Consider the following 16,641-nt stretch of genomic DNA (forward strand, 5'->3'; position numbering starts at 1 on the left):
GCATAAATGATTTTATCCTTTTAAAAATTAGATTATTGAATTAATTATTTATGAATATTAATGAGATGGTAATGAATATTAATGAGGTGGTAAAGCAAGGGTAACAAAGAATGATTTTTTGTATATTTAGAGGTGTATTGGGATATATGTAATATAGAGTAGTACATATTGTACATAAATGTATGAGATAATGTGGGAGGAGATGGGCGCAACTCTAAGAAACGTATTTTATGTATTGATATTGTATTTTGAGTATCTGATATGTGATTTTAGCATAGAATATCATCTTTTGGATACTGTATGGGTCTAATGGTGTACGAAGCTTAGACGAATGACAAATTACATGTATATATGAATATATGATTAGTTTGTAAGTGGGTACATGTATGTATGTATATTGGTTTTGATATTTGGACAGGAATATATGTATCATATTGTAGACATATTATATTTCGTTCGATGTAAGTGTTTTAAGCATGTGTTATTGGGTTGCATAGCTTTAGGGGCTATACTAGGCTGGGTAGCTTGTACCTCTTGGTTGTATTGTATTAATATTGGATTGTAGCCTTATTTTATCGTAATGTAGAGCTGTATATCTTGTTCTGGTGATATGCTAGGTGAATGCAAACGCTTGAAGTGCTTATATTCTATGTTTATATTATGACTCTTTATGTATATAAGTGTTTTAGATTACCTTGAATAGCATGTTAGGATGTATATATTGTGATTTTACGTACGTAGATGCTTGTTAGACATGTCTTAGTGGTATTTTAAGTACAAACGATATTACTATGGTATAAACCATTTACTTATAGATATCTTTTTACTCGAGTATTCTAATGATATATATTGTGATTTTTACGTACGTAGATGCTTGTTAGACATGTCCTAGTGGTATTTTAAGCACAAACGATTTGATTGTGGTATAAGCCATTTACATATAGATATTTTTCACTACAGTATTGTAATGTCATATATTGATACTTTTACTTACTTCTAAGATGCTTGTTCACCTTGTAGAAGACATTATGGCGTCAACATGGTTTGCAACTTAGGATGATTTATTGTAGGAACATAAAATATGATAAATACGTATAAATAACCTTATATGAAGCATACGTATTCTTCCTTTATCTTATATAGAATACAGATACTTCGTATTATATCAATATTTGTTTGGATATAGTCATAGGAATAAAACATATTATTGTAAATTGTAACGCTTTATTGTATTTATATAGTCTACAATATTCTATTTCCAATATTGGCATATATATTTCTATATTTAGATAAGATATTTACTATACTTAGAATATTGTTCATAACTTATTCCTATATTTACATTATATATACGTAGAAGTACCAACTGATAGGTCTTGTGAAAACTTATGGACATATTTGATGATATTATGACTATGTTATGACATCATGGTACCTTTAGACAGTTTACTATTTACATATTTACTTACATATATACAGAATACCAATCATTTAACACACTTAATACTTTGATAACCATATGGCAATGTCCTATAGTCAGTAATACTGTTATGATTTAATCGTCGTCTTTTATTTTGAACTTTTTGATGTGTTTTAGTTTCAGACTTGGATACGATGACAAACCCTGGCTTACGAACAATTCTTCCTGGATTGTGTAATTGTTTTTTCTCAGCTTTATCCCGAACTAGTTGATAAAAATGATCAAAGTTAATTTCTTGTCGTGCACGATGATTTAAAGTTATTCCTCTAATTTTAAATAGATAATCTACTTTCCCTGTTTGAACTTCTTTCATTCTATAGGCATAATTTTTTGGCCCTAAGCCTATAAATGCATCAATTTCCCAGCCATCAGGAACTTCATTAGTTAACTGACCTAAATAGGAACCCAAAGAAAGTGGAAGCTTTCCATTACGTGGTTGTACAAACATAATACTATCAGTGTCGCAGTACAATACACGATCAGGATCTATAGCTGTTACTAACTCGTAAAGTTTTAGACGCGCCCAGGAGGTGATGAAGGCTGCAAGAACAACATTGGAAAATTTCCATGGCTTGTTTTTGTTTTCAATGTTCTTATATGATACAATGAGATGTCGCTCTCCAATAGGCAATACAGTTTGTACCTCATATTGTGGTGCCCATAGATAACTTAAAAATTTTCTGGAGTATCTACAATTACAGATTGAGATAAATCTGTTCTTTGTCCCCATTTCCCATACAACGAATTGAGAAATATTTTGGAAATATATCTTAGACCAGGATTTGATTCAATGTTATTTTCCGTTAACTGAATGCATTCATGGACATAATAGTCTGCAATATATTTCTCTTGATCTTGTTTAGTTTTGCACCAGCTAGGAGATCCTGAAGACTCCTGTTTCATTTTTAAGAAGGAATTGACATAATCTATAAATAGGTTATCTTTTGATCCGGATAATTTGAATTCCCAAATTTCGATAATTTGTAGAATTTTGTATCCGAGATCTAAAGCCACATGAAGTTCAGGAGTACAGTATGTACCAGTAAGGACACGCTCAGTATCATTGTGCATGCAATTGTTGTTACTTTGTTCCATACACGTACGACATAACCCAAACAAAAGGCGTTCATTACATGTACATGGTAAAATTGGAAAGTATATGTCTTTGGGAGGTAAGATACTACATTTGACTAATCCATGAATACTTTGCACTTGTGGAAAGTCAGGCCCCTTGTATACTATAGGTTTACCTATAGGCAATGGCTTACGTGCCATTACCCAGGGATAAAGACTGGTAACATCATAATATGCCATAAACTCTTCGCTTGTACATTCGTACAAGGCATTAAAACATTCTGTACGTCCACCATGAAAACTATCTTTAGGTATTAGATGATCGACAAGATCATGACATTGTGTCTGAATAAATTGCTGTAATTTTTTGTCATTTTTTACCGTATGGTCCCATTCACATTCTCACATTTCAATGATATTAAGATTTATTTTTTAAGAAATGCTATTTTTATGGTAGTGTTTTCATACCGATCTTGTAGTGATGTACAATGCTTAGAGGTTGAATCTAGGGACATGTGTCGTAGTGTAGGATAACAGTTTAAACACCCGTGATAGTAACATCCATGAAATTCGTAAACTGTATTTGTTTTACTTTCAAATCCATCAACCTTATACCTCCCAAATCGTTTTTCCAAACCATTTCCAGAATGAAGAATTTTATTACCAGTAGTACGTTCTAAGTATCGCAGCCAGTACATTGCCTTCAGACTTTGACGATCACGATGGTCAAACCCATAGGGTGGAATAATTGGAATAATCTCTTTGGGTAAATATAAGGTACGATATGTTAGTATTGCCAAACTAGCAATCGTTGACGCGACGATAAAACATTGGATACCATTTGTTTTGTCTTCAATTAAGTTTGAATATTTAATGACAGCCTCTACTAAAATTTTAACATCATTCCGACAATATTCAATCATTTCCTTTTGGAGATTATACTCCTCATTACTTGCAACACGTTCTTTGTGCCATATGATAAGTTGCTCTCGATCTTCAGTGCTCTTTGAATCAGGATCAAAATATTTTAGATCAGGAATTTTGCCTATGTAATTTTGGTTTTCTAATGTATTAAACAAGTACGGGAAATCTCCCTTTCGTAAATTTGCAGAAAGACCTAACGTCTTAGGTAATTTAGATAATTTAACTCCCATATATAAATATGTGTCACGGAAGTAAATCTTTTGTCCTAAACGCATTTCAATAATTTTTTGCCCTGACATTATTACTTCAGGTGTAAAATGGTGGTTTATTATCAAAGTTTTAGCACAGAATTGCATATCATAATTAGTACCATTATGGGAAAGTACAATGATTTTTTTAAACATTGGTCGAGTTATTAATACATGATTAACAAATTCGTCAATGTTGTTGAAATCAAACGAACGGAATCCATTTTTATCGCCGCATACAAAGCATGTATCATCAAGCTTCATGTCCTTGCACTTGTAACAAGCATGAATACAATTTACAAAATTTACGTGATGTTCTTGTTCTCCTTGTTCATTTTTAGGAAGCAACATTGTTTCTACATCAAAGATAATGTACAAAAAGGTATCTACATGCTGCATCATAGCCGTTTGAACAAAACAAATATGGTCATCGCTTACATATGTGTAACATGTTTTACAGTAACGTTCACCACATTCATGTTCAGACGTGCGTGAACGCATGTCAATCATAGTACCACATTGCACACAAATTTTCTCTGTTTCGCATCAACTTTTTCCGCAAACATTTATCGTTTTATGATTGTCAAAATATTCTTCTGAAGAAAACAGTCTATGACAATCAATGCACTCGACTTTAATATTATTATCATTATTACAAACATTGTGATACTTTTCACACATTGGACATTTGAAGTCACACTTATGATTATCTGTATTATGATAACATTTTAAACAATACGGACAATATGCCTTTGCGTACGAGATTACAAAACTAAACGTGTTTGGGTACGAGATTAAATTTTAAAAGTATAAATCCAGCGCAGCAAGCCGCGCCGCGCACTATAGAATTACAAGTGTTAAAGTCAAGCCAATCATCGGTATACTCTCTGTTGTTAAATAATTTATTTTAAAATATCAATTTTGTTACAAAGTTACATCTAATAATAAACTTTGAAGTATATTTTTGGTGATTTTTAAAGTTACAAGTCTTTTGGAAGTTACATTTACTAAACGTGTACAGGAATTGTTAATATATTCTTATGTTTATGTTCGGTTAAGTTCGGCAATTTTCGAAACTATTCGTCTGGTACATTAACCAACATGTACAAAAATTGTGGATAAACTCTTATGTTGATCTTCGATTAGGTTCGGGAATTTTCGGGAAACTTCGGCAATCTTCGGAAATCTTCGTGTGGAGTTCTTGAAATTTTTATTTATCAGTGTTGATAATAAACAATCAATGAAAAGTAAACACACTTCCTGCTTGTACTTTGCGTGCTGTAATTAGTCTAAAACAATTTCATTACGGTAATTTCTAAATTACAATTATCGGAAAGTACTGAAGGATTAACCGATAAACATAAAAGTATATCTTCGGTGAACTAAAAAATATAGTTAGTGAGTGGCAAGTGGTAGTGCATCAATACTAAACTAAAAATGTTACGGGAAGTTTTATGATTGTAGTTAACGGCAAGTGTTAGTGCAATTCCCGACAAGCTTTCAAGTGTAGTGTCGGTAAACTTAAAAACATACGGAACATTGTAATTTATATTTACTGGTAAGTGTAAAAATTCTTAAAAGTGTATTTTTGGTCAACACATTGTGAATCATATCATAAGTCTACTTACGAAACATTGTCATTTGAAAACTGCGAAAACAATTATCAAAGTTCTGTGTGTACAGTAAATAACACTTAATTTATTTATAGTACATCATTGTGTAAAATATTTCAAATTGCAATTACATAATTTTGTGCATCAATAATACAATGGAAGGACAATCTGTCATTTGTACCATGTTGTCCGCACAAGAAGCACGTGGATATGAAAATCCAAACGAAGTTTTATTTACATGGGAAGTGTTAACACAATGTCATGCTACGGGTGCAAGGGTAAGCAATGAAGCTTATTCCAAGCTATTGCAAGCGTTGTTTATGCATTTTGCTTGTGATCCTCATGTTGTTTTGAAAAAATATAAGTCTGCAAAAGATATTATTGATTTATATCATGTAGGCTTCTTTCATCAAGATAGTATAAAGAATTTAGCTCGTGAAAAGTTTATGGAACTTGTGTCTGAAGGAAAAGCTAATAGTTTAACTACAGATGACTTTAGCGTGTTCATGGAAAATTTTATAAACTTTCCAAGTCCTAATACTAATTCTGTATCACAACCTAGCATGTATGGGAGTGGTAAAACAAATGAATATTTTCGTATTGTTAATAGTACAATCAAACAATATACTTATTTTGGACTTACGGGAAAAGAAGTTACAATTGAACGTATGCAAACTAGCGGAATAGATGATCCTGAAAAATATATTCAGTTGTTATTTGAATTTGTAAAGGAGCACGTTTTAAATGATGCCGATGATGATATGTATGTTGGTATAACAATAGAAAGTTCTGCTTCTACGCTTAATAAACCGATATACATTTCGTGGCGTCAAAAGTCGGATTTAAGCTCCGACATTCTATTTCGTAATATTGAAAATGTTTTAAATAGTAATGAAAATTATTTATTAGGTGATAAAGTAAATTTCAAAATTCATATTGTTGATTCACGTAAAGGTAGGGGACGAACAAGGGGTTCCTCAAAATTTGTTGATCTTTTAACACACCTGGAACAATGTACTATTCCTGTAGAAAAGGATGTGTATTGTCTTCCCAAGAGTATTATTCTTGGAATGGGTAAAGCTGATCATCGTTATAATTACGTATATGAATTGAAAAATCATTCTGAACGATTGATGAAACAAGCAAAGCAATTATGTGTCAGTGCTAAAGTTGACATTGAAATCCGTAATGGGTGTACTATTGATGATGTAAAAAAGTTTCAAAATAGGCTAGCACCTCATTATCAAATTGTTATTTACGAAAAGAATGGTTTGACTCGAAACTATAATGTAATTTATCCTGGAATACATGCATCAAAGAAAATTTTGATTTTGTACAGTGAAGGACACTACAAATTAATTACCAACATTACAACACTATTAAACAAACGGGGATATTGTCCGTATTGTTTAAAAGGTTATCATAATACAGATAATCATAAGTGTGACTTCAAATGTCCAATGTGTGAAAAGTATCACAATGTTTGTAATAATGATAATAATATTAAAGTCGAGTGCATTGATTGTCATAGACTGTTTTCTTCAGAAGAATGTTTTGACAATCATAAAACGATAAATGTTTGCGGAAAAAGTTGATGCGAAACAAAGAAAATTTGTGTGCAATGTGGTACTATGATTGACAAGCGTTCACGCACGTCTGAACATGAATGTGGTGATCGTTACTGTAAAACATGTTCACATATGTAAGCGATGACCATATTTGTTTTGTTCAAACGGCTATGATGCAGCATGTAGATACCTTTTTGTACATTATCTTTGATGTAGAAACAATGTTGCTTCCTAAAAATGAACAAGGAGAACAAGAACATCACGTAAATTTTGTAAATTGTATTCATGCTTGTTACAAGTGCAAGGACATGAAGCTTGATGATACATGCTTTGTATGCGGCGATAAAAATGGATTCCGTTCGTTTGATTTCAACAACATTGACGAATTTGTTAATCATGTATTAATAACTCGACCAATGTTTAAAAAAATCATTGTACTTTCCCATAATGGTACTAATTATGATATGCAATTCTGTGCTAAAACTTTGATAATAAACCACCATTTTACACCTGAAGTAATAATGTCAGGGCAAAAAATTATTGAAATGCGTTTAGGACAAAAGATTTACTTCCGTGACACATATTTATATATGGGAGTTAAATTATCTAAATTACCTAAGACGTTAGGTCTTTCTACAAATTTACGAAAGGGAGATTTCCCGTACTTGTTTAATACATTAGAAAACCAAAATTACATAGGCAAAATTCCTGATCTAAAATATTTTGATCCTGATTCAAGGAGCACTGAAGATCGAGAGCAACTTATCATATGGCACAAAGAACGTGTTGCAAGTAATGAGGAGTATAATCTCCAAAAGGAAATGATTGAATATTGTCGGAATGATGTTAAAATTTTAGCAGAGGCTGTCATTAAATTTTCAAACTTAATTGAAGACAAAACAAATGGTATCCAATGTTTTATCGTCGCGTCAACGATTGCTAGTTTGGCAATACTAACATATCGTACCTTATATTTACCCAAAGAGATTATTCCAATTATTCCACCCTATGGGTTTGACCATCGTGATCGTCAAAGTCTGAAGGCAATGTACTGGCTGCGATACTTAGAACGTACTACTGGTAATAAAATTCTTCATTCTGGAAATGGTTTGGAAAAACGATTTGGGAGGTATAAGGTTGATGGATTTGAAAGTAAAACAAATACAGTTTACGAATTTCATGGATGTTACTATCACGGGTGTTTAAACTGTTATCCTACACTACGACACATGTCCCTAGATTCAACCTCTAAGCAGGGTACATCACTACAAGATCGGTATGAAAACACTACCATAAAAATAGCATTTCTTAAAAAAATAAATCTTAATATCATTGAAATGTGGGAATGTGAATGGGACCATATGGTAAAAAATGACAAAAAATTACAGCAATTTATTCAGACACAATGTCATGATCTTGTCGATCATCTAATACCTAAAGAGTTTTCATGGTGGACGTACAGAATGGTAAACCTATAATATACAAGGGGCCTGACTTTCCACAAGTGCAAAGTATTCATGGATTAGTCAAATGTAGTATCTTACCTCCCAAAGACATATACTTTCCAATTTTACCATGTACATGTAATGAACGCCTTTTGTTTGGGTTATGTCGTACGTGTATGGAACAAAGTAACAACAATTGCATGCACAATGATACTGAGCGTGTCCTTACTGGTACATACTGTACTCCTGAACTTCATGTGGCTTTAGATCTCGGATACAAAATTCTACAAATTATCGAAATTTGGGAATTCAAATTATCCGGATCAAAAGATAACCTATTTATAGATTATGTCAATTCCTTCTTAAAAATGAAACAGGAGTCTTCAGGATCTCCTAGCTGGTGCAAAACTAAACAAGATCAAGAGAAATATATTGCAGACTATTATGTCCATGAATGCATTCAGTTAACGGAAAATAACATTGAATCAAATCCTGGTCTAAGATATATTTCCAAAATATTTCTCAATTCGTTGTATGGGAAATGGGGACAAAGAACAGATTTATCTCAATCTGTAATTGTAGATACTCCAGAAAATTTTTAAGTTATCTATGGGCACCACAATATGAGGTACAAACTGTATTGCCTATTGGAGAGCGACATCTCATTGTATCATATAAGAACATTGAAAACAAAAACAAGCCATGGAAATTTTCCAATGTTGTTCTTGCAGCCTTCATCACCTCCTGGGCGCGTCTAAAACTTTACGAGTTAGTAACAGCTATAGATCCTGATCGTGTATTGTACTGCGACACTGATAGTATTATGTTTGTACAACCACGTAATGAAAAGCCTCCACTTTCTTTGGGTTCCTATTTAGGTCAGTTAACTAATGAAGTTCCTGATGGCTGGGAAATTGATGCATTTATAGGCTTAGGGCCAAAAAATTATGCCTATAGAATGAAAGAAGTTTAAACAGGGAAAGTAGATTATGTATTTAAAATTAGAGGAATAACTTTAAATCATCGTACACGACAAGAAATTAACTTTGATCATTTTTATCAACTAGTTCGGGATAAAGCTGAGAAAAAACAATTACACAATCCAGGAAGAATTGTTCGTAAGCCAGGGTTTGTCATCGTATCCAAGTCTGAAACTAAAACACATCAAAAAGTTCAAAATAAAAGACGACGATTAAATCATAACAGTATTACTGACTATAGGACATTGCCATATGGTTATCAAAGTATTAAGTGTGTTAAATGATTGGTATTCTGTATATATGTAAGTAAATATGTAAATAGTAAACTGTCTAAAGGTACCATGATGTCATAACATAGTCATAATATCATCAAATATGTCCATAAGTTTTCACAAGACCTATCAGTTGGTACTTCTACGTATATATAATGTAAATATAGGAATAAGTTATGAACAATATTCTAAGTATAGTAAATATCTTATCTAAATATAGAAATATATATGCCAATATTGGAAATAGAATATTGTAGACTATATAAATACAATAAAGCGTTACAATTTACAATAATATGTTTTATTCCTATGACTATATCCAAACAAATATTGATATAATACGAAGTATCTGTATTCTATATAAGATAAAGGAAGAATACGTATGCTTCATATAAGGTTATTTATACGTATTTATCATATTTTATGTTCCTACAATAAATCATCCTAAGTTGCAAACCATGTTGACGCCATAATGTCTTCTACAAGGTGAACAAGCATCTTAGAAGTAAGTAAAAGTATCAATATATGACATTACAATACTGTAGTGAAAAATATCTATATGTAAATGGCTTATACCACAATCAAATCGTTTGTGCTTAAAATACCACTAGGACATGTCTAACAAGCATCTACGTACGTAAAAATCACAATATATATCATTAGAATACTCGAGTAAAAAGATATCTATAAGTAAATGGTTTATACCATAGTAATATCGTTTGTACTTAAAATACCACTAAGACATGTCTAACAAGCATCTACGTACGTAAAATCACAATATATACATCCTAACATGCTATTCAAGGTAATCTAAAACACTTATATACATAAAGAGTCATAATATAAACATAGAATATAAGCACTTCAAGCGTTTGCATTCACCTAGCATATCACCAGAACAAGATATACAGCTCTACATTACGATAAAATAAGGCTACAATCCAATATTAATACAATACAACCAAGAGGTACAAGCTACCCAGCCTAGTATAGCCCCTAAAGCTATGCAACCCAATAACACATGCTTAAAACACTTACATGGAACGAAATATAATATGTCTACAATATGATACATATATTCCTGTCCAAATATCAAAACCAATATACATACATACATGTACCCACTTACAAACTAATCATATATTCATATATACATGTAATTTGTCATTCGTCTAAGCTTCGTACACCATTAGACCCATACAGTATCCAAAAGATGATATTCTATGCTAAAATCACATATCAGATACTCAAAATACAATATCAATACATAAAATACGTTTCTTAGAGTTGCGCCCATTTCCTCCCACATTATCTCATACATTTATGTACAATATGTACTACTCTATATTACATATATCCCAATATACCTCTAAATATACAAAAAATCATTCTTTGTAACCCTTGCTTTACCACCTCATTAATATTCATTACCATCTCATTAATATTCATAAATAATTAATTCAATAATCTAATTTTTAAAAGGATAAAATCATTTATGCGGAAATACCTTAAAGAAATCTTGTTTGAAGACTTCTTCTAAAAGCAAAAAAAGGAAAGTTGCCTTACGTAAAAATTTCATTCAGTCTTTTTCCCCTTTGAAACTCAGGTAAGAAGGGTCACTCTTTCTCTCCCCTCTATGTGCCAAGGTCCTTAAGAAATGCGTAACAAGTCGCACGCCAATTAAAAAAGTGGTCCTTTACTCACAAAACTAACATAACCTTGCAGTTCGCCCCCTACCAACAAATGTCACATAGATTTTCACCTTTTATTCTGTTCCATATGTTTTGCTTTCCATTGCAGTAACCAAGGTGTTTCTAAAAATCCCTGTCCTTCAGAATAATGAGTTCTATTTCTTTTTTCCCACATCTTTTCATTCTTCATAAGGCACAAGTCTCAGCCCAATTTAAAAGAATTTCCTTTACTCCAAAGGAGAGCACACTTCGCCCCTCCAACAACCTGGAACACACACATACAAGTAAATGCCTCTCTCTCCTTTCTTTACTCCCCATCAAAGAATTCTCTGCCTCCCTCCATCCTTAGCTAACATTCAATGTCTTTTAACAATAATGTATTATTGACATTTCCCATGTTTCTAAAAGTTATTTGACATGTTTAAAACACTCTTTTCTGGCTTCCAACAGTTAGACTATTCTTATACAACTATATGTCACTTTTAAGTGACAGTTTCTTCTTTCTTTTAATGACAGAATGATGAAATTACGTGACAGTTACACAAAAAGCCTATGTTACACATTCAAATCTTTCCTATTGTTTCTTCCTCCCCTTGTTTTGGATAGATTCAGCACCAAGTACTACTTTTTTTATCCTTTGTTTTCCGCCTTCCCCTTATGGTTACCTCACCTTACGATATCCCATTCTTTCATTATATGTGTATTCTTTCTTTAGAATTAGTTTCTTGAATACGAAGACCAACTGTGTTCAAGATTAACAAAAAAGACTGAAACAGAAGCAATCGAAGTTATTGACAAAATGAAAGGTAAAAGGTCAATTAGTAATGATGGTATACCATCTTACATTTTTAAAGGTTGTAAGGAATTTATTGTTAAGCCATTGACCTACATATTTAATTTGTCTATCACTCAGTGTTATTTTCCTGCAAAATTTAAAATATCAGCAATATATCCAGTTCCAAAAATTAATCCTGTAAAATTAATACAAGACCATAGGCCGATAAGTTTGATTTCTTCTCCAGCTAAAATATTCGAATCAGTAATCTGTAAACACCGGTTTAATCACATCTCACGATATCTCTCTGATTCCAAATATGGTTTTAGACATAATAGATCAACACTAACAAATTTGTTGAATATAAGTCAAGCAATTAGTGAAGCTCTTACCGTAAGGTCTCAAATTGATGTAGTGTATACAGATTTTAAGCGAGCCTTTGATTTGATTAATCACGAAATACTTCTTAAAAAGATTAAAGGATTTGGTATTTCAAATGAATTAATCCGACTATTTAAGTCATATTTAAGCAACAGAATCCAATATGTAACATATAATAATTGTAAATCTAAACAATATTATGTATATTCTGGAGTACCACAAGGATCCAATTTAGGGCCTTTGCTATTTTTAATTATGATAAACGATTTACCTGAAGAGTTCCAATATTCTTCGTGTCTAATGTTTGCTGATGATACTAAATTATACAAACAAATTTCTACAAGAGATGATTGTGAAAAATTACAGAGAGATCTGGTGAGGTTGAGTGAATGGTGTCAAAGAAACAAATTTGAACTCAATATTTCAAAATGCAATGTTGTAACATTTTCAATCACAAAGAAACCTGTTATATTTAAATATATTATGGGGAATCAAGTACTGGAGAGGAAAGAAGTTGTCAGGGATCTGGGAGTATGGTTTGATGCAAATCTAAAGTTTACATATCATATGGATATCAAAACAAATGAGGCGTTTAAAATGCTTGGATTTATTAAACGATCGTGCTGTCATTTTAAAAACATAAAGACAATATTAACTTTATATAACTCTTTTGTAAGAACAAAATTAGAGTACGCTTCTATAATTTGGGAACCATGCTACCAAAAACCAAAGCAACAAATAGAAAAGGTACAAAGAAAATGTTAAAATATATTAGTTATAAAATAGATAATATACCAACTCGTTATGTATCTTACAATATACTTATCAGGAGGTTTCAGCTTTTGTCACTGGAGGATAGAAGGTTTATTCAATGTGTATTGTATTTGAAAAAACTTATTGATAACCAAGAGGATAATATGTCTTTCTTAGGTAAATTACCATTCTATTGTCCTCGTCAAAACCTGAGATTCAGACAAATGTTTTATATGCCTGACAACAAAACAAATTTAGCAAAAAACTCTCCGTTGTATAGGATATGTGATAGAGGTAATAAAATACATTCTATGGGTCTGGACATATTTCAATTAAGATGCCCAATATTTAAACAAAAATGCCTCCAAATGTTACTTATAAAGTGTAAAGATTGTTATTATATCTGGTACTTATTGACTGTACGTGAACAAAACAAGAGTAATGGTTAGTTGTTAGAATTACTTTACATGTAGCACATTCTGCACCATTATAAAATTAACAATTTGTGCTTTGTAATTGCCTTCGGGTGTTAAGTACAAATAAATTATTATTATTATTATTATTATTATTATTATTATTATTATTATTATTATTATTATTATGGTTACCTCACCTTACGATATCCCATTCTTTCATTATATGTGTATTCTTTCTTTAGAATTAGTTTCTTGAATACGAAGACCAACTGTGTTCAAGTTTAACAAAAAGACCTGTGTGGACATGTTCTGAAGTTCCTTCAGTTATTTTTCACCACTTGAGGGAGGAATAAGAAAGGAAGAAACAAGTTTCTTAAAGGGTTGGGGAAAAACAGTGTTCAATCAGCATAAATTGTATAAATCAGCATAAATTGTATTAAAATATGTGATAAAATAGATCAGAGGAAATTTACACCCATTTTCGTGAGAAATTTACACTGTTGATCAATTCTTGTGAGAATGAAGGAAATTTGTACCAGTTTTCGTGAGAATTTTACACTATACATTAATTTTCGTAAAAAATAAAGGAAATTTGTACCAATTTTCGTAAGAAATAAGGCGAAATTATACCAATTCTCGTGAGAAATTTACACTTTTCTCCAATTCTCGTGAGAATGTACCCCTATACTACTCCCCCCGAATATCGATATCGAAAATTTAGAATGATATATTCATGTCCATATATTTGCGATATCGAATGTTGATATATGATAATATAGATATCGACGATAGCGTTATCGACATAACACAGGCCTAGGTCCGAGAAGTGATGCTTGAAATATACTGGAATCAACAATTAAATTCTAAATAAGTTCTCCATTTCCGTATTCAATGTTGAGGGGGAAGGGTGTGAATCCGAATAGAAATTTTAAGAAAAAAATGTTAAGATAAAAGTAGGTTTTCCGTTTCCCCTTCCATACAAAACTATTAAGAGAAAACTAACACTGTAATTTTCCTTTTACTTCTGTTTCTGATTGTTAGTACAAATCAGCGACAGTACACATACTTTACATAGTATACCAATACATTCTATAACTTTTCACAACCAAGCAAGCCGGAAGATGAATTTCCTGTGATATTAAAGTGGAATGTTCTACAAAATAGTCATGGTCCATTGGCCATATTTCTATCAGTACTTTCGTATGGAATAAGAGATACAAGACTAAAAGACTTCTGCATTTTCCTGAGATTTTCATTTTCTTAATATAAGTCCCCTATCCTGGGCTGATTCTGGCTACTGCGGTTTCGAGGTAATCGGTAAACGAGAGAGTAAAATTTGTCGACTCTCAACCCTCGACAGTTTGTTGAAAGATATTTCACAGTTCATGTTGTTATTTCTTCGTTACAAAAACACTTCTAGTTGACTCTATTCATGGTGAATTACTGAACTTAAACATTTACAATTATTGAAAAATGAATAATTATTTTTAAACATAAAAAGGCGTTACAGTTCAATAGAATGCAGTAGTAGATGGAAGTGAATGAAAATATTGTTTATTTGTTGAGATGTGTAAACTGAATGTGAATAATAAGTGTTTATTCACGCATACTCTTCTCGAGAGGCGGATCTACGATGGACTTCTGGGGGCTCGGTGGTTTGTAATACTCCTACTTAGAGCTACTTTTAAGAGCTCCAAACTCTGGAATGGGTTTTGGAGAAGAGTGGAAGAGAGAGTATGTGTGAATAATGAGTGTTTACAAAAATTGTGTGTTCTGAAAAATTGTGTGATCACATTATTTAATAACATATTTGAAAAACAAATGAATACTGTATAAAGGAAATAATCAAAGTAATGAATAATGAGGCTTGTTTTGTATATGTTACATTCAAACTGGGGATTAATTAACAACTTATATTTTTTTCCGCACATGCCATTAAATGTATATCATTACTCTTAGAAAATGAAATTATTACTCTAAGTACTATCAGCATATGCTACGACATTTAAAGAAATACGCAATTGTAATATTATATGCTTTAAATTGGAATTAAAACGGAATTAATGTAGCTGTCTCAACTCTACGGCAAGATAAATAATCAATACGTCTCACGCAACGGCAAATATTATATAGCACTATTTTTTCTATGAACCAGTAATATATACAAAAGCTTTACATTTCCAAATGAAACTATATACATTAAGGGATCATTTCAAAAAGTGTGGGGGTCAACTACCACATCTTACCCCCCTAATCGCCGCCCATGAATACAATCAACAGGATGTGTAAAAATATTATTACGAAAACACTCTAGGCTATTTCAGTTTGCTTTGAACATTTGTTTTCCTTTATTTTTATTCAAAAGATAAAAAAATGGAGTGTGAAAACTCTGATTTGTTTGGTTGAAGTCTTAATGGAAATTAATGATATGTTCCACGACCGCACAAAAAATCACTAGTTTATCATTTTTTCACACATTGTTTCCTCTCATACATTAAAGTATGTCTCCTCATTTTCTTAATCTTCCCAAACATAGCAGACGTGTTCTCTTCATACCATCTTTCGCGTGCGCCACACAATTGGTGCACTAAAAAGGTCCAGCCTCAACAATAAAATTATATCACCTAAAATTAATTCTCACATTGAATTATACACAAGTTCTTTACAAAAAAAAACTGAGCAAACGTTGCACTCTCTCTCTTTTTAATTCTCTCTTTCTCTCTCTCTCTCTCTCTCTCTCTCTTGCATACAAAGGAAGGCTTCGTTTTTCTGTGTTTCTTAGGCAGCTTTGATATCTTTGGTTCTTTTCCTCCCCTTGTTTCTTCTTTGATTACTCTTCGTGCTAACCAAACAATGGCACGATATGACGGAGAGCTTCGTTAGCTGAAAACAGAAAAAAACAACTCATTAAAATAAAATTGCTAATCAGTTGAAGAATGGATTGAAATATACACAGTACAGCATTTAGCAAAGAAGACTTTTCCTCTCTACAAAGTTAGTATTGCCACAAAAGTTTTTCAT

At 31.9% G+C, this 16,641-nt stretch overlaps 1 protein-coding gene across 1 annotated transcript in view; it reads right to left on the reverse strand.

Moving 5' to 3' along the window:
* Positions 1–12,608: 12,608 nt before the first annotated feature.
* LOC145671413 (uncharacterized) overlaps positions 12,609–16,641 on the reverse strand; it is a 44,074-nt gene continuing 40,041 nt past the window's right edge. The window contains exon 3 of the mRNA XM_081740581.1: positions 12,609–16,503. Coding sequence (XP_081596707.1) covers positions 16,500–16,503 — 4 coding nt within the window. The 3' untranslated portion in view covers positions 12,609–16,499. The remainder of the gene's footprint in view (positions 16,504–16,641) is intronic.

The sequence above is a fragment of the Thermobia domestica genome, chromosome 15 (assembly GCF_964235325.1).
Source record: "Thermobia domestica chromosome 15, izTheDome1.hap1.1, whole genome shotgun sequence".
NCBI classification, from domain to species: Eukaryota; Metazoa; Arthropoda; class Insecta; order Zygentoma; family Lepismatidae; genus Thermobia; species Thermobia domestica.